This window comes from Ictalurus furcatus, chromosome 15 (assembly GCF_023375685.1).
Source record: "Ictalurus furcatus strain D&B chromosome 15, Billie_1.0, whole genome shotgun sequence".
In the NCBI taxonomy this organism is placed as follows: Eukaryota; Metazoa; Chordata; class Actinopteri; order Siluriformes; family Ictaluridae; genus Ictalurus; species Ictalurus furcatus.
The window spans coordinates 22,458,075-22,480,332 of record NC_071269.1 but is presented as its reverse complement, the minus strand read 5'-3'; the positions used below and the strand labels follow the sequence as shown (position 1 = coordinate 22,480,332).

Sequence of the window (22,258 nt, the reverse complement as noted above, 5' to 3'; positions counted from 1 at the left end):
CCTCAGTTTGGACTGCAGTCACTGATAACCCTTTGTAAATGTGCCTTGATGTTATAAAGACATGTTTCCAATGACCTCTGCTATGTAAAGAACAGAACTACTTTTTTAAATGTCATCTATAAAATCCATCGTACGTGTTTATTTTGTTTGTTCGTTTTATTCAACGTGTAATGTGCAGTAAACCGTTTAAGTAAGGTGACAAAGTGATTAATTGTGCTTTGTTCACTTCCTTCCTTTCTCGAGCTCATCAGGTTATAAGCCTTCATAAGGTTGAAAAGCGTGCGTCTGAGTGGGGAAACACATTAAGACGAGCAATGTAGCACTAATATTAGCGGTCTATATTTATTATGCTTTTTCTGTTTTGTTTGGGGGGGGGGGGGTGTTCCAATAAATTCAACATAATTGATCATGACATTGGGATTCAGCTAGACTTTCTATAACGGACTAATATTACATATTTTTTTTTTATACCACAGCACTGTAAAATTTTTAATGGATTCTAATTAGTCAAGTTAAATCATAGGTTTATATTAAACGCGCTCGTTATTGTTTCTACAGGGTGTCCCAAAAGTCTCCATACATAGAGGAAATTAACACTTTTTAGCAAAATGTCTTCCAAATACATACATACATTTTTTCCCCCCTTTTTTTCAGATAGCCTTTAAGAACGCCTTTGCCAAAAGAAGAACGTATTGAAATCATTCTCACGGCTGGATCGGGAAGCTGTCGCAAGGTTGCGATGGACTTTAAGAGGAAACACGGCGAGCACGTCACACACGACACTGTCGCCAAGCTTAACAAATTCAAAAAGTCTGGAAGTGTTGTGGACCGACGTGGTTCCACTGACGCAGGCACAACCGACGTGGTTCTGGCAAACATACTCCCCTATCTGTATGGAGACTTTTTTGGGACACTCGGTATAATAACAAATCATTCACAGGGACTTCTATGTTTGGTGTACCATTTAATCCTAGTTATTTAACAAAGAAAACATAATAATTGATCATTACAGTATGGAGACATTTGACATTTTCGGGAGGAGTCTCAAGTGTCGGCGCTTTGTGACATCGGAGGTAATTTAAAGTTTTACACTACAGGAAAGTCTTCAGGAATTAACTTGTTTCACGGATGTTCCGTTGCTTTAAACGTAACTACGAACAGATTAAAAAGTAGGAGATGTTCTTTACTTAATAAAAACAAATGTAATTGTTGGCAAATTGCTGTGGTATGAAAGGAAAAAAAAAAAACACTTCAGGACATGCTGTTATTGGAAAATAATCAACTTTGGGGTGAGAACAGTAACTCCACTTTGTTGTTTATTATTATAGAGAAACCAGTGGGGGAGGTGTGAATTTACAAGAGTAAGGCGTTATTTGTTTGCCCAATCACCGCACAACACGAGTTTCCAGTGTCATTCAGCTACCTAGTCAATTACTGGGCCACAATTATATATTTAATTATTTTCATGTTTTAACATTGAATTATTGGGACAAGAAATACTTTTGTTCTGATTCAAAGACTGGTGAAATTTTTGGAATAATATACTGTAAGGCTAATAATGTAACGTGTGAAAAATACCGATTTGTAATGATTTACGATGATTAAATTATACAGGGTAGTGATACACAGTGATAATCATCTGTGTCAAAACAAATGTGTGAAAATGTCTGGATGCTGATGATGTTGGGGGGGAACTGTAAAAGTTTATTGTTTATGCCATTCCAACATTGAAAAGTTGATAATACAATACATGAAATGTGAGAGTATAAAAGTACAATCTCTCCCTAAAAGAAGTCCATAAAGAATACTAAAGTACAAATTTATGAGACATAATAAGGAAATGATGGACAGTAATTCAGCATCTATGATTAAAAAGCAAGATTCAGGTGTTCTCTACCTGCATATAGGCACATTTTTTGTCTAGAATTTTAGACTCTGCAAGAAGGCATTTACAAATCTGAAGTGTTCCACTGGAGTGTGAAAGTGATTTTTACTGAAGTTCAACGATGGGATCACATGACCTCGTAGCCTTTGCGGATCCCTCTCATCAGCGTGCAGGCAAACACAACACCCAAGATCTAAGGCAACACAAATGAGAACAAGAGAGATGTCAACCAGATGTTTCAGAAACATTCTGGATGTTTGGATGGTAGTGAAAAAGAAAAAACTGTGTGTTACCTCTATGAAGGCAATGACAAGAGCTGCTACGCCAACCCAGAGAATGTTTTTCTTGATAAGATTTTCCAAAGCAGCCCCACAGCCCTACAAAAGCCAGTATCCTCATTATTACACGTTTACATGTGAAAGAACCAAAAATGTTGGTTGAAAAAAAATACAGCATTAAGAGTTGTCCTTTTGAGACTTTTTGTTTACGCGTTGTGTCTGAAATGCCTCTCAGGAAGGCGGTGCTGCTTGTCCGCTTACCTCTGTGTAGATTTTGTTGGCGTCTTTCAGGGCTCCGGCTCCACAGTTGGTTGAGATGTTCTTGCAGCAGGAGTCGGGAACGGAGTTCTTGTCAGGCTTGAAGAACGCCCAGTCAGAAGCGTTCACTGCTCCACAGCATTTCAGCTACACACAGACACAACACAAGATGATATGGAATGACAGATATTAAATACGAATTTAAAAAAAACTGGGGGGGGTGTGGTGTTATCGGAAAATAATCAACAACCTGGGCCAAAAGCGAAGCAGATTTACTGTTACCACTGTGACGTTGGTTATTTTACAATAACTGTTTTGTTTCTCTTATAACACCAAGTTTTATTTTTTAAAGAATTTTTCAATTGAGTTATTTAATAAAATGACAACTGTTTAGAGTTGCGGTCCAAGCACCAAGTGCGAAGGACCCTATTGTTTGTTTAAACATTTGGCTTTTTTGAGTTGCTCAAAAACTCAGAGAATTTGGTACACAGCTCAAAAGTGTGCGCCATCATGTTCAAAGCCACGAGATTCTGTATGGAGGAACGGTCTCAGATCATGTATTCTGCCATGTGTTCTCCAACCTCATCAGGCATTATAGGAGAAAACTCAGAGCTGTTATCTTGACAAAGGGAGGTAGCACAAAGTCTTGACTAAACAGGTGCCAATAATTGTTGTACACCTATATTTATCAAAGATATATTTTTTTTGGATAAACCTGTGTTGTGTTTGCAACTGGTTGATACCCATGAGAGCAGAGTATTTTTGTGATTTTTTTTTTAACAAAAAGATCAAAAGGTTAAACAATAAAGATAATTTTTCACAGCCTTCTTTGCTCATATTTACCAAGGGTGCCAATATCAGTGGAGGGCAGTGTAGTGTGCATCCATTAATTCCTCCCAGCAGGAAGTTTTTGCGAAGGGGTATTTGATATCTCAAACAGTGTTTGAGATATCAAACAATATGACCAAATAACCCATGATGCAGTCCAAATAGGAGGGGCTGTGTAATTCGTCATAGGATGTGGTACAGAGTTCACATGTATGCTCCATAACGCAACGCAACACCCACCAGCCCATACTGACACACTGTCATGAGGTTTTAATAGGTCTCGTACATGCTTTCTTCAAAACCAACAATAAAATTCACAGGAAGTCATCGCATTCACACGTCAGGATTGTGAATGCAACCTGACAACATTAAAAATGCTAAAATGTTTATATTACTTATTATGGTAAATAGCAGTTCCATGGCAACACAATTAATTAACACGTGACACCGAACAAGAAGTCTTCCTTAATCATTCCACAATGCCTCATGTGATGGAGCTGATATTTCAGATGCATACTAATGTACTGTTCCTCATGCCTTTAACCTGCCAACATAGTAATAACTGGAAGTGACACTCATTTAACATTCATTTCACCAGTGGCATTTACCATGGGTTTTCCCTCACGGTTACCATACATCATGAGGTCATGCAACTGACATTGCTGCACCTTTGGTGCTTGGACCCCGGCAGTCACTGCATGCAGCTATATTTACATTCAATGTTTCAGTTACATTTAATGTCCACAAGCAAGTTACTTGGTTTTATAACTCGCTTTACAGCAGCTATAAACTAGTCCTTCTCTCACCAACCTCTCTTTTCCCTCTCTCAGATTTATTAACACAAAAAATGTGCAGTGTCACGGTACTGAGGAACCAGAAAATGCAAAGCCCTCACTCCTGAAGACTTTCCCCACGGTGGAAAATAACGTCACGGCTTTACCTCTGACGGTTACAAAGCACTGACACCCAAGACTCCCTTCATAAGTGTTAAATACATGTCCCCTCACAGAAATAATTACATACGCCTGTTAACCCGTTTATGTTGTTACTATAGAGACGACCATGTATTGGAACGAGTGCATTATTATAAACCTGTGATTTGCCGTGCTACTACATCTGCTATGATATAATATTCATCAATATCTTCTGACCAATCGGAATCGAGCATTCGGCAGCACTGTGTTATAAATCGAGTTTATGAATTCTGGGTGCCAAGCAAAGCTCACAGCTGATGTGTGTTAGTAATGACCATGCAGGAGACAAACCTCTTTCTGTAATTCGTCCAGGTCCTTCTGAACATCTGGATTTGTTGTGTAATTTTTCATCATTTCCTGCACGGCCTTCTCCGGCAGATCCTCCAGCTGGATGAAAAGACAAAAGTCATCTAAATGTAACACCAGTTTGTGCTAAGCTTTCGTCATTTTTTTTTTTTCTTTAAGTGAAAGACTACAACAACAAAATGCATTAAAATAAACGACAAATTTAATGTCGCAATTAATTTCTCTTGATTTGACTGAAATGAACATCTACACATCCCAGGACTGTATTGGTAAGTCATACCTTTCCTTTCAAGACATAAGCACCAATGGCTATTCCAATTTCGATGATGATGATGATTGAGAGCAGGACGACAAACTGAGGAGAAAAGAGGAATCAGAAACAGAGAGAGAGAGAGAGAGAGAGAGAGAGAAGATTAAAAAAAATTACTGCTGTGTAGTTATGTGTACATAGAAATCATGTAAACATAGAACAGTACGTTGGAGTTAACTCTACCAGTTTCTCTGTTTACAGATTAGCAACGTGTGTTCAATGAAGCAAAAAAATCTAAATAAGTATCCGGTTGGACCTGTTAGTTTGGGATTCCTAAGACTTCTTAAGTTCACTGTAAATTTGCACTGGAAAAAAAATACAAGTGCAAATTCTACTTTTAAACTGTGGGTGATTTCATAAAATCCTATTCTAAGAAATATGTCCAAGAAAAATCAGACAAAATCAAAAGAATTATTAAAATAGAAATTTCAAAATGCCAAACCCCCCCACCCCCCCCAAAAAAAACCGACAAAGATTTATGCAAAATAAAAAAGTTAATTAAAAAGCTGAATTCTTCTTAAGGTGATTCAAACACCGCTTGAATGTTTTGTAGCTAAACAGACGTCTTATTTATTTGGTTTGTATTAACGTCTCTAAAATTCATTAGTAGTTTCAGTAGTTTTTAAAATTCATGGTTTCAATCAATCAATCAATAAATAAAATCAAACATCTATATTTTAATGGGGTTATACGGTGTTCACAATTGCAGATATAATAACTTTTTATACATATGAAAATGTTCAGGTTGTTCAGAAATGGGAAAAATTCACGACAAAAAAAAAATGCATGCGGACTACCCCTCCGTTCTCCTTTTTGTTTCTATAATGAATTATCCGGTGTGAACATTTCATCGGCGCTCCCTGCCTTACCGTAGTGACCATGCAGTAGTTATCTTTCCACGCTCCACAACAGCCGAAGAAGGCGATTAAGAAGATCACGGCTCCTACCACGATGATCAGAATGGGGGATCCGGTGCTGGCCACCTCCTGAATCGCAGGAATCCTGGTGATTGCAGTCCTCGCCAAAACGCCCACTATGATGAGAGCCAGGCCACACAACTACACGGAGAAATCGAAAGAAAACGAACAACGCATTAGAAAATCCAGGCTTCGGCTTTATCATAAGAGAATTTCCACTTCCAAGAAGCAGATAGCTACCACAGACTGTACAGTCTCATGTCAGTCACATGTTCCAATATTTTCGATCGCTTGAAAAATGGGTGGGTGCAAACACAAAACATCTAGATGTCAATTCTGATCTATCGGCTCGTATTTTTCTTTTGATTTCAAACCCATATGTCTTCATATGACTTGGCCTTGTCGTTCCAATACTTTCAGAAGGAACTGCATGTGTTAAATAAACCTGTGCTGGTTATCCATAAATTGTATTTTATCCTCATGAAGTACATACAGGGAAACACTGCCAAACACTGTTTGTACTGCCTGTAATGTTACTTTATTGCTACAGTAGCACTTATGGGATATACACCAGCCAGTCATAACATTATAATCTCCTGCCTAATATTATGTAGGTCCCCCTTGTGCCACCAAATAAAGCTCTGACCAGTCGAGGCATGGTCTCCACAAGACCTTTGAAGGTGTGCTGTGGTATTTGCAACACTTTTTGCAGTTTCACATTATCCTGCTGAAAGAGGAAACTGCCATTAGGGAATACCATGGCCATGAAGGTGTGTACATGGTCTGCAACAATGTTTAGGTAGGTGGTACGTGTCAAAGTAACACCACATGAATGCCAGGACCAAAGGTTTCCCAGCAGAACTGTGCCCAGAGCATCAAACTGCCTGAGCCAGCTTGCCTTCTTCCCATAGTGCATCCTGGTACCATCTCTTCCCCAGGTAACACACACATATACACACAATGTAAAAGAAAACACAATTCATCAGACCAGGCCACCTTCTTCCATTGCTCCATGGTCCAGTTCTGATGCTCACGTGCCCATTGTAGACGCTTTCGGTAGTGTACAGGGGTCAACATGGGCACTTTGACCAGTCTGCGGCTACGTAGCCCCATACAGATGTGTGTTCTGACACCTTTCTATCATAGCCAGCATGAATCTTTTCAGAAGTTTGTGCTACAGTAGCTCTCCTGTGGGATCGGACCAGGTGGGCTAGCCTTTGCTCCCAATATACATCAATGAGCCTTGGGCTCCCATGATCCTGTCGCTGGTTCACCGGCCGTCCTTCATTGAACCACTTTTGGTAGGTACTAACCACTGCATACCGAGGACACCCCACAAGACCTGCTGTTTTGGAGATGCTCTGACCCAGTCGTCCAGCCATCACAATTTGGCCCTCGTCAAAGTCACTCAGATCCTTACGCATTTTTCCTGCTTCCATCACATCAACCTCGAGAACTGACTTCACCTGCTGCCTCATATATCCCACCCCTCGACAGGTGCCATTGTAACAATATAAACAATATTATTCACTTCATCTCTCGGTAGTTTTAATGTTACGGCCAATCGGTGTATACTCAATTTTATTGTATTTTTATTTTATATCCTATTATTATATCTTATATAGCATCTAGTAAGGAAGCTGAAAACACAGTTTCATTGTACTTGTGCGATAACAAAGATTTTCTATTATAAAATTTTCAAACATGACCATTTCTATATAATCATATACAGTATTCGCAAAATCATAAACTGACATTTTAGCATTATGCAACTTCCTTGTTCCTATTTGTTAGGAATTTCAATCAAATTCCTAATAAACAGGTGACTGAGAATGAGACCTGATACCCATCACTGTAATCTGTCTGCCAGTTTCTACTGTAAAAGTTTGTACTTGTATGGTCAGCGTTATCATGCTAGCTAGCATTTAAAAGGTTGGGAATAAAGCTGTTGTTAGTTAGCCTTAGCTAATGTTTTCCAATGTTCATTAGTTCCTCGGTGAAAGAGGTACTAATTGATCATCAGTAAGTAAAATCCTGTTCTTCTGCTAATATTTCTTGTGCTTTTATTTTCATAATTTATGTAAATAAAAGTTTCTACTTGAGTGTAGAATTTCAAAAGCTGTACTTCAACTTTTACAGGATTTATTTAGGTGTGTGTGATTTCACTTTTACACAAGGTAACATTTGTTAATAACTAGTTCTCAAGCGCTACGTTGACTTTTTATAAATCTAAAACAGGTATTAAATCAGACCTTCCTGTTCTTTTCACGACCTTATCAAAGTTTACTTAATAAACCTGAAACGAAAGCAACGTCCTCATAAACGCAAGACTCCCCCTTACAGAAAAATCACACGAAACATGACTTTCACATTCAAATAAGGAATGTTTAACAACATGTGAAATTTACATATGTTGTTTATGGACACGTCATATTATTATTATTATTATATATATATATATTTTAACCATTCTGGGTTTTCCAGTGATTCATTTACATCCACATCCTATTTCACGTGACTACATATTCACATGATGACACAATGTGTTTGAATTGATAACACGATACAATACACCTCCACATGTTTCTCACATAGTTGTATGATCACGTGAAATGTATGCATGTATGATTTTTACGTACGGGCCTGGCCGGCTCCTAAAGCACATCACGCGCTGCACTGATCTGCTTTACCTCAAGCCTGAAGGAGACTTCCAGGAGACGCACTGCACTGCTGTTATTTTTAAGTAAAACTTGCCTATTTGCTAAAGGAGTTGGGTTTCGGAAGGGCATTGTAGCCATGTCAGAGTGTAGGTAAATACACAGGAGGTAATCAGGAAGCTCTGCCTGACACGCCTTGGCACTACACAGTGAGAAGGCTGTAAATGCTAAATACACACATCTGGAGTTTGTAAATAAACTAAACACTTAGTTCCAGATAAAACTGTTATTAAGTAGAGGGCGGGCGATATGATGGCGAAAAATATCGTGTCACAATACTTGATATTTCTACAATACTTGATATACACTATGATATACAAGTATGAAGATACTTTAAGATTTATTACAAAGGTAAATGACTTAAAACCTAAAAAAAAAATTTAAATATGTTTTAAATGAATGTTTAAAATTTGAAAGATTTAGCACAGCATTTTAAAAAAAAAAATATTTACATTTACAATTTTCTAGTTTATATTTATTTCAATTTAAGTTATTTAAATTAAGTCTTACACCACAACAATTTAATTTTTTTATTAGTAAAAACAAAAACACATCATCATACTTTTTAAGTACCATTTATAGTTACGTTTAATGTTGTAGAATGTCCGTGGACCAAGTTCCTTCCTGTTCTCTATTAGCTATTACAGCTATATATAAAGCTTATAGAAAGTCCTGAAAACTTTCCCCACACTGACACTGGAGACTCCTTCCATAAATGTTAAACAAGTCTCCTTACAGAAAACCCTCACCATATCAATAATTACACATTTTTGTCAGAGCTGCTGTTATAGAAAGTTTTAGAAACCAGTGAGATTGATTCGAGAACGGATCTGTGCTGTGGTTTAAAGTGCTGTACGCGTTGCAAACGTGCTAAATTGATGGTTGTACTTATATATTCACCACAGAAAACACACACACCATCTTGTTACTGCTGTGCTGATGCAACACCCAAATGATATAGCTGGACCTATACGTAGTGCCTTTCTTCATATCGCGGCTGAGAAATAGCGACAGATGGGCTACCTCTATAACAGTATACCTACAAAGTGGCCTAAAAGCTAGGTTAACCTGATAAAATACTTTTAAATTCCATCTAGAGTTACCCATTTCATGTTAAGAGCTCCAAATTTGTATTATTATACCCCCAAATATACACCTTCCATTCGGACACCTCGTATTTATCCTTAATTCAAACACAGGATACTGCCACTGAGCTGCATTCTCTGTGTTCACATCCTCATCTGCAGGCACACACTGCAACACGTGTAAATATTTAAAGGTTAAATTAATGACAGCAGAGCGTTGATGGAGGCAGAGCTGCTGGAATCGAGCCTCCGCTACTTTGCACTGCTTCCTGAATAGCTGTGGTTTTCCACTTTTCCAGGCTTTTTATTTTTCCATACACAGCGCTGCTGATTACTGACTGCGGAAAAATGTTGATCCTCACATGACACACTCACATGACGCGGCCAGAACACCTTAGGAAACTTAGTCACGAGGTTACATCACACTCTCACTCCCTCGCAATCAGAAGTGCTCGGGGGGGGGGGGAATCGTAAAAAGCGTTCCGTAGTTTTTCCCTCATGACATCATCCTTTTTTTTTTCCCCCCAATTCAGACAAACCATACTACTATCTACTAATCCAAAGTGAAGACTTGAAAAGATTTCAGAGTCATAATTAAATAAATAAATAAATAAAATAACTATTCTGAAACATGATCTCACTTTTCAAACTATGACGCATACATTTAAAACAGAAAACATTTCAGAGAAGCAGACAGGCATGATATCATCAGACCACAAAAACCAGAGGAAATTCATGCCTTGGTTGATGCATGCGGGGGAGCTTGTGCAGTTGTTTCTTTATGTGTTTGTCAGTTTGGTCCACACAAATGACTGTTATAGCAATCTACTTACTTCCAATTAGCATTACTCTTCTGAAAACAAAACTGTGGGGCCAAAACATAATGGCGGACTTCGCAACCAGAGCAACATCCAAAACCTCATATTCCTCTATCATATACATCCCAGAAAGCTTCGGAAAAGCCTCATGGAAAACTAACTTGACATACTGCTTAGCGTCAGGGGGGTAAAGTGGAATTTGGAAAGTGGAGGAACTGTGACAGTGATTGGGCAGGAGGTTACAGATTCAATTAGATCTCATGCCAATGATGAGTGAGTTGACCTGCGTTAACATTAACACCACAAAAGTTGCATTTTGGTTCCACTCACGAGCTAAAATTAAGCAAACCGACTGGGATATATTGATTAGGATAACGTGGAAGGCAAATTAAACGTTGCGATAGAATGCCGTTTGTGTTTGTTTAGCAGATTTCAATTAACTCACACATCTAACATTGAAATGTTCATGAAGACAGACTACACTATGGACTACCTAGCTAATCAACAAGCCGATAAGCTAGCTACGTTTACACATAACCAAATAAACAAATTTAGACAAAATATGAACTTAATTATAAGTAGGATTATTGCATATATAATTACACGTTCGATGAACATGAACATTTAACACATCAGAATGGATTCCTGCCTCTCAGCGCATCAGAAACTGTGGACAACCAATTGGTTGATTTCTGTTAAAGATGAATTATGATTGGCTCTTGTATTTTTCGACGAAACATGACTGGACCTTATTGTTTCTGTGACATAGAGACCGTGACTTTGGTTTCTGCTGTCCATCGTGCCAATGTTCAGTGCTTTATAAACAAAACCTTGTTATTTTTGCTTCAAATCATGCATTTGTGTTACTCTTAAACTTAACAGAGAAGCCATAGCATCACACACTGTTGTTGGGAAGTTGTGATGCATTGTTTAGCCTGACATTTAAGATGTACTTCCTTCTACGGCTGGAAGTTGGTCGAGCTGTATTTAGCGTCCAGAAAAGACACATCTTAAACACTCAAAATAATCAAACTCAAGCCGTACAACTTAATACAACAAAATGTAAATAGGTGAGCCAAGTAATAGCGGTAATAGCCTTAAGTGTAACGCTACGCAAATCCTTAACAGGCATTGAGCATTAATAGGTGGTTTTTCCATGTTTGTTCCTATTTAGCCATTTAAATAGTGAAATAAAGTCTGACTGCAACACTCTAGTTAGCTGTTTCAACATACATTAGACAGAGAAGTGAACGCTTGCTAAATGTCTTCACATTTTGCACAAAAAAACCCCACATCCTCAGCTGAGTTAGCTCATTTCCACAGTTCCTCATTCACATTCATTCAAACTAGAATAAGGTCAATAAAAAAATGTTTGTTTTAGTGTCTTTTGAGTATTCTTATAGGAATTACTGATTACTAACCAAGTACCATTTCAGCCATCTGGGTTAAAGATATCATAAAAGGTTCATCAATGTCTCCGGATTACCATAAGAGTGGTGTCAAACTTAAACGGAACTGACTGTGTCAACATTTTCCCAGCAATTGCGTTCCAAAAAAACTGTGTGAAGAGGTTATCAAGACATACATCTATAAATATTTCACAATGTTGTTACTAGGACTGATCTTAAGACTGAAGACTTACCCAGAAGATAAAGTTGAAGAAAAAAAACAGGAACTTCACGCACTTCATTGCACCCTCCATAGTCTTTTAAGTTTGGATTCTGAAAAAAGACAAGACAATTAGACATCAGATGTGTAAACTACAAACCTGTCTTCAGTGTAGCTGCACTGTGATGTTCTGTGAAGTCTGGATTTAGTTGCATTTCCAGTGTGGATCTAAGTGATAATGATAACGAGTCTTTATTGATCACACGTGCAAAATTCTTTTCTTCGCATACCCCAGCATGTCAGGAAGTTGGGGTCAGAGGGCAGGGTCAGCCATGATACAGCACCCTTGGAGCAGAGAGGGTTAAGGGCCTTGCTAAAGGGCCCCAACAGTGGTAGCCTGGTAGTTCTAGGGCTTGAACCCCCGACCTTCCGATCAGTAACCCAAAGCCTTAACCGCCAAGCCACCACTGAGGAGTACTGTGTACCTACCAATGCCCTAACCATCCTTATTAAAGATGGGGCAGTGGCTGGCTGTTCAATAGTTTAGGTTCTGTACTCATAACCAGAAGGCTGTGAGCTCAAATCCCAAAATTGCCAGAGAGCCACTGTTGGAGATTTGAGCAAGACCCTTGATCTTGAACTGTTTGGATTGGATTTTGCTTCAATTGTAAGCCACTTTTTGATCAAAAGCACCTGCTAAATGAATGAACGCAAATCCCACTACATTGCACCCAGTCCTGCATAATGGACATTACTTAGTCCTCGTGAATAATCCTATTACCCCCTTAACCAATAAACACTCGTACAGTATGACTAATGAGAAGACCTCTGCACTAGAAGTAAATACACTAAAACAGGCCTTCAGTGGGGAGGTGGAGCATTTAAGATTAGTGGAAGATTACATATCGAGTGTAAACAGATAATACAGATCCTAACACACCTATGTTTAAAACACATAACACACCCATGATGTATCCAAGTACCTGATGGCGATTGTTTGCGTTTGAGAAAAGGACCATCATATAACTGAGCGCATGTTTAGTTTACCTAATGAATGTCAGATTTCCAAGTGGTATAGAAAATGAATGGATTATTAAGAGCGTAAGTTGTACACTGATGTAAGCTTACACAACTAGAACCATCCCTGCTTGAAACCCTCAAAGCATTTGTATTGGTTTTAATAGTTATAACGGGAATTGTATTGGTTTTAATGGAAACTGTAATGGTAATTTGTTGCCTTCTATTGTTGGCATGTTGTGTCTAGTGGATACCATTAAGAACCAATAATGTTATATGGTTTTAATGGTGAGCTGACGGTTTGTAATTGTATTGGAATTGGAAAACATTCGAATTTCTGTGAACTTCAGAACCATCCAAAGATGATAAATAATGTTTTACTTTAAAAAAACAAAAAAAAAACAAAGATTATACCTAATAATGATTGACAAATGCGGACGAGTTTTAGTGAACACTGATTCGGTTCAACTGAATCGGTTCAGCTCGTTTGTGTATTAATAAACACTACTGTACAAACTATAAAGCATGAGCTGACACTGAATACAAGTCGACGACTCTTAAGGCTGGTTTATCTTCACAACCTGGTGTTTTATTCCCATAAATACCAGTGCAGTTGATGAAAACAGGCCACAATTTCAACGAATACGTGTATTTAACTCTTTCACTCGGCATGCGTCACATACAGCTCGGTGCGTTTCATTTTAACGTGACCGCTGAACTCACAAACGGGATAATAATGTCCGTGTCCTGAACATATCCATGATAAATGAGGCCCATATCCACATGTACTCGTTTCATTTGAATGTTAATAATGATATGAAGGGTTAAAAGGAAGGAGTAGTTCCGCCATCCTAGAAAAAAAAAAAAAGAAGAAAAAAAAAAAAAAATAAATAAACCTTCGGTGAAAACCCCCTATTTCACCACGACAAACTTCTAGTGAAAATACGAGTGACATTTTCATCTTTAGCTCGTACGCCCAGTCCTACGAACTAATGTCAATTTATCATAAGCTAGCGAACGTATTTGTAATAAGAATAACTTATTTATTTATTTATTTATTTATTTATTTTTAAACAGGCGTAGAGAGGTAACTAATGACTGCTCGGATACAGCACAAACATAACGTTCCTATTCACCAGCAAATTACTGCTGCGACGAATTCAATCATCTCCTAACTCAATTTAACACCAAAAAAAACAAAACAAAATGTTATTTCTTCATGGTAAGCGGCCAGCCAAAGGAAATGAACCTAACGGTTTCCTCCATTAAAATGTCCGTGTATTAATACACACACATGACAAAAGACTCGAATGTTACAACTTACCTTAAGTTTTAGAAACGGGTTGAGAAGCAGTAAACAAATCGAATGAGCCTCCCACGTCCTTGTACTGCTTTAAAATGGCAATGGTCGCTCACTCCACCCTCATCCTACAAAATCCTGTTCGTGGCGTCATTTACGGTTTGCTTAGTCACCAGCATGCGCTTCATGAAGGTGGGACGTTCAGGAAATGAAGAAACTATAACTCGAATAAAGTTCGACTTGACGTTGGACGTTCGATATTCGCAGATATACGGAAATTAATGGACCGTCAGCAAAGTTACATACGACATTGTTAACTTTGTTAGCATTAACATTTGACCGAGGCCCCCCTTTTGCAAGATGTCTTTAAAAACACATTAAAATACAGACTTCTGAATATATCCCCCTTTTTAAATTATTATTATTAATTACATCTTTACATTACATTAGGAATTGATGGTGTGTGTGTGGGGGGGGGGGGGTGGTTGTCAGAGAGAATTAATTTTTCACACCAAATTGTTGCGGCCCCCACTTTGAAAACCACTGATATAACCAACTGTAAAGTGCTCATCAAGGTGTCAGGTATCAAGGGGTCACATGTAACTTTAGAGACGTTCCCGTAATTTCCGCATATCCGCGAATATCCAACGTCCAACGTCACACCAACTTTATTCCAGTGAAACACTACAAGGAATCTAAAGTTACTCACTCACAGGAACCCATGATTACAATTCTGACACAAAACACTGAGAAAAGAGGGCTCAGTACCTCCAATACTTGTCTACTAAAGACCATATCATGGCAGCTGACTATAGCAAGAAACTATTAAATTAAAATAAAATGTCTGACACTGGCTTGAAGTTGGATGTCCGACAAAACCAACTGTAAAGTGTTTGTTATGTCCATCCACTGCTTACCCCTTGTTGTGACCCTCAAGATTTGTACACATCAGAATCTCTTCAACAATGTTATTTGTGACAAACCACTCCCAGGTATCTTTGGCGGATATTGTGATGGGCCTGGTAGCTGGTCCTGGACACTCCATCAAGATGTTGTGACTTTGAGCTTTGCTTTTATTAGGAGGTTCATGACTTCATGAGCCATTACAGCTCACCCACGTAGACTGGACTTGGGTCTCGCTTTCAACCTCTGAGGACTCGTCAGTGGCTCCATCATGTGTCATTACATCCTGATGTCCCGCAGAACCTGGTCTGTAGTCAGGATCGTCATAATCTGAGCACTCTGATTCTTACTCCAAAGCAGTGCCGATCACCCCGTTAGGCGTCATATTTAAAAGCTGAAAATGTTTTAACTAGTTAGCACTGACTGAGAGTACAGTAGTTCTGCAGTAACAAAGAACGAAATATTCTAAATATGATAATAGCTGTATGTGTGTTATCGATACACATCTATTATTCCATATACAAATCTTCACACTTGCTTTTTACTGAGCATTTTTACATATTTTTATGCGTAAATGATAAAAATTATATATTACACAAACACAAGTTGTGTTTATATTCTTTTTTTTTTGTGGTTATGCCTATCCACGATGGCGATTTTTAAAATTTGGTTTAATTTTTGAACGTTAATAAAATATTCTTGAGTATGAGACATATGAGGGTTGTATAATTGATGATTTTTTTGTTAGGGGAGAGGGGGGATTAATCTCGAATAGGGCACCAAATGGGATAGGACCGTTGTTCTGCGCTACTTTGTGGTTCTGAGCATGTGCAGATTCACATTTATGCTGGATACAGCACAAGCAACATTTTTTGTGTATGAGCCCATTCGGTAGTGAAATACATGGCCATTTTTACATATGATTTGACAGTTTATTTTATTAAATATCAACAATCTAAAAACTGTGCATTGTAGCTGACACTGTGGAGCACAAGGCCGGGGACACCCTGGATGGAGTGCCAACCCATTGCAGGGCACAATCACACATGCACTCACACACTACGGACAATTTAGAGATGCCCCACATCACAGTCATCTCTTTAAATCAGTTGATGTTATTTGCTCTTCACAAAAGAAATGTGTTGTCATGCAAATCATAAGATAGTTCAAGACCTTAGAAGATGATTTGATGAAGCTCACAAGACTATAGTGTTACAAAAGTATTTTCCAAATTTCATGTCTGCACCAGTCCACCTATACAACCATGACCTATACAACCCTCAAACTGGTGACCAAAAATACCATCACAACTGAAACTGAAATGGCTCCGGCTCTTCAAAAACACATTGCTGCCATCTCATGTTTACACACCTGCTTTACACTGTACAAAGATGTAGCCGTGCTATGTTTAGTAAGTACAAGGCACTGCATGCCAACACCAAAACCTCATGCTAGTTGTGAAGCATGGCGGAGGGAGTATAATAGTGAGGTCTGCAAAGGGGGCTGAACTGTAACTTTTCCAGGACCTCTAAGAAACTTGAAATTTGCCCTAACTGATGAAATAATTATTAATATCACCATACCATGAAGGGTATTTTAAAACCCATGGTGTCTGTTTGAAAATGCTGCACTCATTTTAATCAACTTAGACAATCGATATAACCTCAGCTAATACAGCTATTATGGATCTAGAGACCAGTAAAACTTCCTGTAAACTAATTGGATAATCTGATCTAAATTCCCTGAACTGCTCTTCAAGAGATTCTTATGAGCCTGCTGAATGCATTATTACAAGACATTATTAGACCATTATTAACAAAACCCTGTCACTCACCCATGGCTACATTTCTAATACTTTAAAAATCGCAGATATTAGACCGTGGATCAAGAAACCTAACCTTAACTGCATTAACTGTACAATTATAGGGTGATCATAAATGTTCTCTTTATAACAAATAACAAAACGATCTTACAGAAAGTCCATTCGTGCATAAGACCTTCATGTACATTAATTATTTCAGCCCAGATTTAGGCCTTTAGTATCATAATACAGAGACAGACAGTGAACAATGTATTATAGCCATCAGACTATTTGCCAATGCTAATGCTTTCTTGATCTTAATTCAGCTTTTGACACCATATATCAAACGTTTGTGGACACCTGACCCTCACATGCATATGTGGGCCTTCCCCAGACTGTTGCCACAAAGCTGGAAGTACACGATTGTATAGAATGTCTTTGTATGCTATAGCATTTCAGTTTCCCTTCACTGGAACTAAGGGACCCAAACATGTTCCAGTATGACAATATCCCTGTGCAAAGACAAAGCGAGCTCCATGAAGACATGGTTTGCCAAGGTTGGAATGGAAGAACCGGAGTGTCCTGCACAGAGCAATGTCCTCAAGACCATTTAACAACTTTGGGATGAACTTTAACACAGACTGTATCCTAGGTCTCCTCAACTGACATCAGTGCCTGACCTCATTAATGCTCTTGCGAAATCTAGTGGAAAGACTTCACTCTCCCAGGAGAGTGAAGGTTATGATAAAAGCAAAGGGGACTAAATCTGGAATAGGATGTTCACATATGGGTGTGATGGTCAGGTGTCCACAAACACCTGGTCATATAGTGTATCTTACAGAACAAACTAGAAAATCTTGATGAAATCACAGTTATGGGACACTACTGGTTAAGATCCTCCCTGACTTTCCGTTGTCAGTTTTCAACTGTACACAGTAAATGTAAATGTGAGATGTAGATTTTTGCATATGTTAAACAGATATATATTATATCTGGCTTTTTGGCCTTTTTGTTATCCCAAGCAGAGAAATTAAAAACTTGGCATCAATTAATAACCAAATTATTTATTCCAGGAGTGTTTTCGTGCATATATGCATAGGTTTTAGGAATAGCCTTACTCCATCTATGAAATATATATGTAGCTAGTTGATGGACTACTATAATATTTCACTGGCTGAATGTACCAATAAGAGCAAGTTTAGACATGAATGCTTCCATAAACAGTTTCCTATTGACTTCTAGGAAACTTCTTGCCCAATTTCCTGTCCCCCACCGTCACCACCCCCTGTGCCGGTTGAAATATATCACTACATTGAGTCTAAAATAGTTCCAATAAAAATATTTCTTGTATGTATTATATATAAATATTTTAAGTAATGCAATAAAATAAAATTATTGTAAGAAATAAATCTGAATTCTATTATGTTTGGTTTGGTATAAAATACATTTGAAGCACTCATGTCATGTGTTACGACATGTTGTGACGTGAGACGTTAGATCAGGGGTGGGAAAGGGGTCTTATCCGGAAAGGGACGGTGTGGGTGCATGTTTTCATTCTAACCAAGCAGAAGCCTCACCTGAATCTAGTGAAAGCCAAGATCAACTGATTAAACAGGTGTGCCTCCTGCTTGGTTGGAATGAAAACCTGTACCCACACCGGCCCTTTCTGCACAATCTTGCCCAACCTTGCGTTAGATGCTAGTTCCCTCTTCTTAAATATTTCACTTTTAACGGTTTAACTTGCTTCAGTTGTGTGTGCTCATGTGTGATGTCAATTGAAAATTTTTTGCCCCCAGCACTAATATCAAACTCCACCTACACCTTATTTAAAGCAGCCTGCTCTCCAAACAGAGTTACCTTATTTTCCTCCTTGCTGTATATACACACATCCAAGATGCTGCCGGTGTAAGATCCTGAAGTGGTGCCACTGTTTTAGTCCTGCTTACTCTTCAGACGTAGGCTACTTCTGAGGCAGCCATTCACCACTGGGACACTTTCCTGGCACTCATAGACACCCAGAGATCATACAGACGATCATCTCCTCACTATGATATTCTGATTTGTAATAAGAAACATGTTAGACACATTTTAGCCAATCACTGCATGAATTGAGAAAAACTTCTGGACCATTTATTTCCCTCCATACCTTCCACTTTTTATGTTCATTTATCACTCTGGTTATTGTAAAAAAATAATTCCTAGTTTCTCCCTCTGACTATTTTTTTGATAAACTTCCACACACGGATCCTTGTTGTAGCTCAGGAATCTTTATATTCTTTACGTGGCGTACCTTTGACCATCATGTTTATTCTCATGTGCTCTATATTTTTCATTTCCTGTGTTTTACACACTGAATAGTGTTGCATGGTTCTCCTTTTTCCAGTATCAGTTCCTCTGATAATGTTTTTTTTCTAATATTCTGAAGGCATTTGTTCTTTCTTCTTTGGCTTGCCCAGTACACTGCTTCTTTTAAGCTGCTTTATGAAAATGGTTCTTATTAAAAGAGTTAGATGGATAAAAATTGGCATGGCTATAATACTTCAACCAGGAAGATAAAGAAGAACAGGTTACAGGATTTGCTGGTATGCTGGAACCAGAAAGTACAGACCACAAGAAGTTTTACCAACTGTGACAATAGATCCAGCTTAATAATATGGTGTTCATTATGGCCTTGTTGGTAGTTACATGTGTCTGATTCTTATAATATCCAGAAACAAAAGAGATAAACAGAAATTAGCAAAATTGTTAGTCACAGATCTTATCCACCTCCTGGAAGGATCAAACTGTAGAAACATCATTTGCACTTTATAAGCTCTTGTGAATTTTTCATCCATTTTTTATTCTAATACAAATTAGGATTACAAATGAAGACTATAATGCAATATATAGAGAGAGTTTACTGAGATATAGTAGAGTATAACATAAATATCGTAAATATAAAGCACATAATGGAAGTGAAACTGTGAGCTTTTAGAAAAATAACCATGATACCGTGATAGCTAGGACACTTTAACAACCATTATTTATTGCGGACATTTCCTCTTACCAGAACAGAAATGAAACACGGAAACAAAGCAAATAGGAAGTCCCGTGGTGCCCAGTGCTGGTCATGGTGCAATGCAATGGTGTCCTGTGTAAGTAGCTACAAGAAATGATTCATGACTTCCTGTGAAGTCATGGAATCAATGCCTAAACATAAGGGTCAGATGTCATGTACATTTGGCAATCTGCATCAATAAACCAATGTTGGGTTACAAATTCATACAAGATCATAATAGTGTAGGCAGATTTTTGTTGACTGATGAAAAAATGTTCATGGAAGTAAGGAAGTAAGTAAGCTTAACTGCAAAAACTGATTTAGTATTAAGGCGGTGAAATGGTGGAGTAAAGCTTAACTGTTACTATTGTGACACACAGTAGTACACACTGTGTTCTATACACAGTTGGTTCTCCAAGTGCCACCAACACCTTCCTCTCATCACATCTCTACCGGCCTTCGTCTCTTCACTTTCTTCATCAATGAACCTTCTCTTCCTTTGGAAGCCCTCTCGTCCTGCTCCTTGGCTGTCAGATGTGCTGCACAGCATTTGAAGCAAATTAAGAGTGGTTGAGAGAAAGTGGAGGAAAACACAACTTGATACCAATACCTCTCGCTTCTGCCCAACGTCTTACCTGATGTGACAGCTGCTAAGTCCTCTTTCTACAAAGGAAAGCTAGAAGCCTTTGCCTGTGATCCTCACAAGCTCCACAACATCTTTTCTTCACTTCTTAACTAAACACCTCCTCCTTCACCATCCTCCCTGACTGCTGATGACATCACCACTTTCCTTGACGAGAACACTGGAAAAACCTCTCTCTTTTCTTTCTAAAATCCTAGAAAGCATTGCCTACAAACAGTTGTCTCTGTCTCACTCAGAATAACCTCCAGGATCCTAACTGGATTCAAATCAGGACGATATACAGAAACTTTTCTTGTGGCCGTTAATGAGAAGCTTCATGCAACTAGATAAAGCCAAACTGTCATCAGTTCTTATCCTACTTATAGTAGCAACCTTTGACACAGTCACAAGATTTTTGTCCATCCTCATGAGTCTTGGAAATCGTGACACAGCATGGCAATTTGCTTCCTACTTGGAGGAATGTCAGATGACATCAGGTGACATGGAGGGAACTCTCCACTGGTGTCCCACAAGGCATTCTCTCGGTGAGGTCATACCCTCACATGGGTTTTTATACCACTGCTATGCTGATGACACTCAACTCTCCTTTTCTCCCTCAGGCACTCATGTTTCTGCACGGATCTCAGCATATCTGGCAGACATCTTATCATGGATGGACAGCTCATCAGCTGAAATTTAATCCCACTAAAACTGGGCTGCTATACATTCCTGGAGACTCTTTGCCTCTGGGCACCATCCGACCTCTGCAATTAATCCAGGATGCAGCTGTGTGATCTGTTTTCAACCTCCCCACTTTCTCCCACGCCAACCCATTGTGACAATCCTTCCACTGTCTTCCTATAGCTTCTTCCTGGAACCATTGGGCCTCATTGGCTTGAGTGCCAAGTTTGTGACATTCCATATCAGCAGCAGTGTCCTCCTCTGACTGAGGAGTCGACAGTTCAAGTGTCTTCCAGCATGGTGACTTGGATGTCTGAGACCATGTCTGGGAGACCTGTGTGAAGCACTGTGTCATGAACGGGAGCTGGATTTGGAGGTAGTGCTTGAAGATATAGACCTAGAATGATAGCTTACACCAGAATGATGGCTTGAGTGAAGCTACTGGGTGTAGGGGGGGTGGGAGTCGAACTGCATAGTAGGTTAGGTGACCTGGGAGTTGTTTCTCTTTTTGTGAGTGAGGCCGGACAGAGGGTATAGTTTCACTGGTGGTATTAGTATCCACTGCTTCAAAAGTATTCATTCTGGCTCAAGAGTCCATGTAGTAGAGGTTGAACCTCTAGAACAGGGGTTCCCAAACTTTTCCAGGGCAAGGCCCCCCAAATGGCATTAACATTTGACCGAGGCCCCCCTTTTGCAAGATGTCTTTAAAACACATTCAAAATACAGACTTCTGAATATATCCCCCCCTTTTTTTTTATTAATAATTACATCTTACATCCTTACATTACATTACATTAGGAATTGAGTGTGTGTGTGTGTGTGTGTGTGGTTGTCAGAGTGAGAAAGAGAAAACATTAGTGTGAGGGATGGGCACACCAAATTGTTGAAGCTCCCTGGGCGCCCCCTGGCGGCC

At 38.8% G+C, this 22,258-nt stretch overlaps 1 protein-coding gene across 1 annotated transcript; it reads right to left on the bottom strand.

Annotated features, from left to right (window-relative positions):
- Positions 1-370: 370 nt before the first annotated feature.
- On the bottom strand, positions 371-14,508 carry LOC128619606 (CD63 antigen). The gene is made up of 8 exons (XM_053643881.1): positions 14,326-14,508; positions 12,019-12,097; positions 5,709-5,897; positions 4,810-4,884; positions 4,515-4,610; positions 2,425-2,568; positions 2,179-2,262; positions 371-2,078 (listed from the first exon to the last, which is right to left on the bottom strand). The coding sequence occupies exons 2-8, from the start codon at positions 12,076-12,078 to the stop codon at positions 2,013-2,015; spliced, it is 714 nt and encodes a 237-aa protein (XP_053499856.1). The 5' UTR covers positions 12,079-12,097; positions 14,326-14,508; the 3' UTR covers positions 371-2,012.
- Between the last annotated feature and the right edge of the window lie 7,750 nt (positions 14,509-22,258).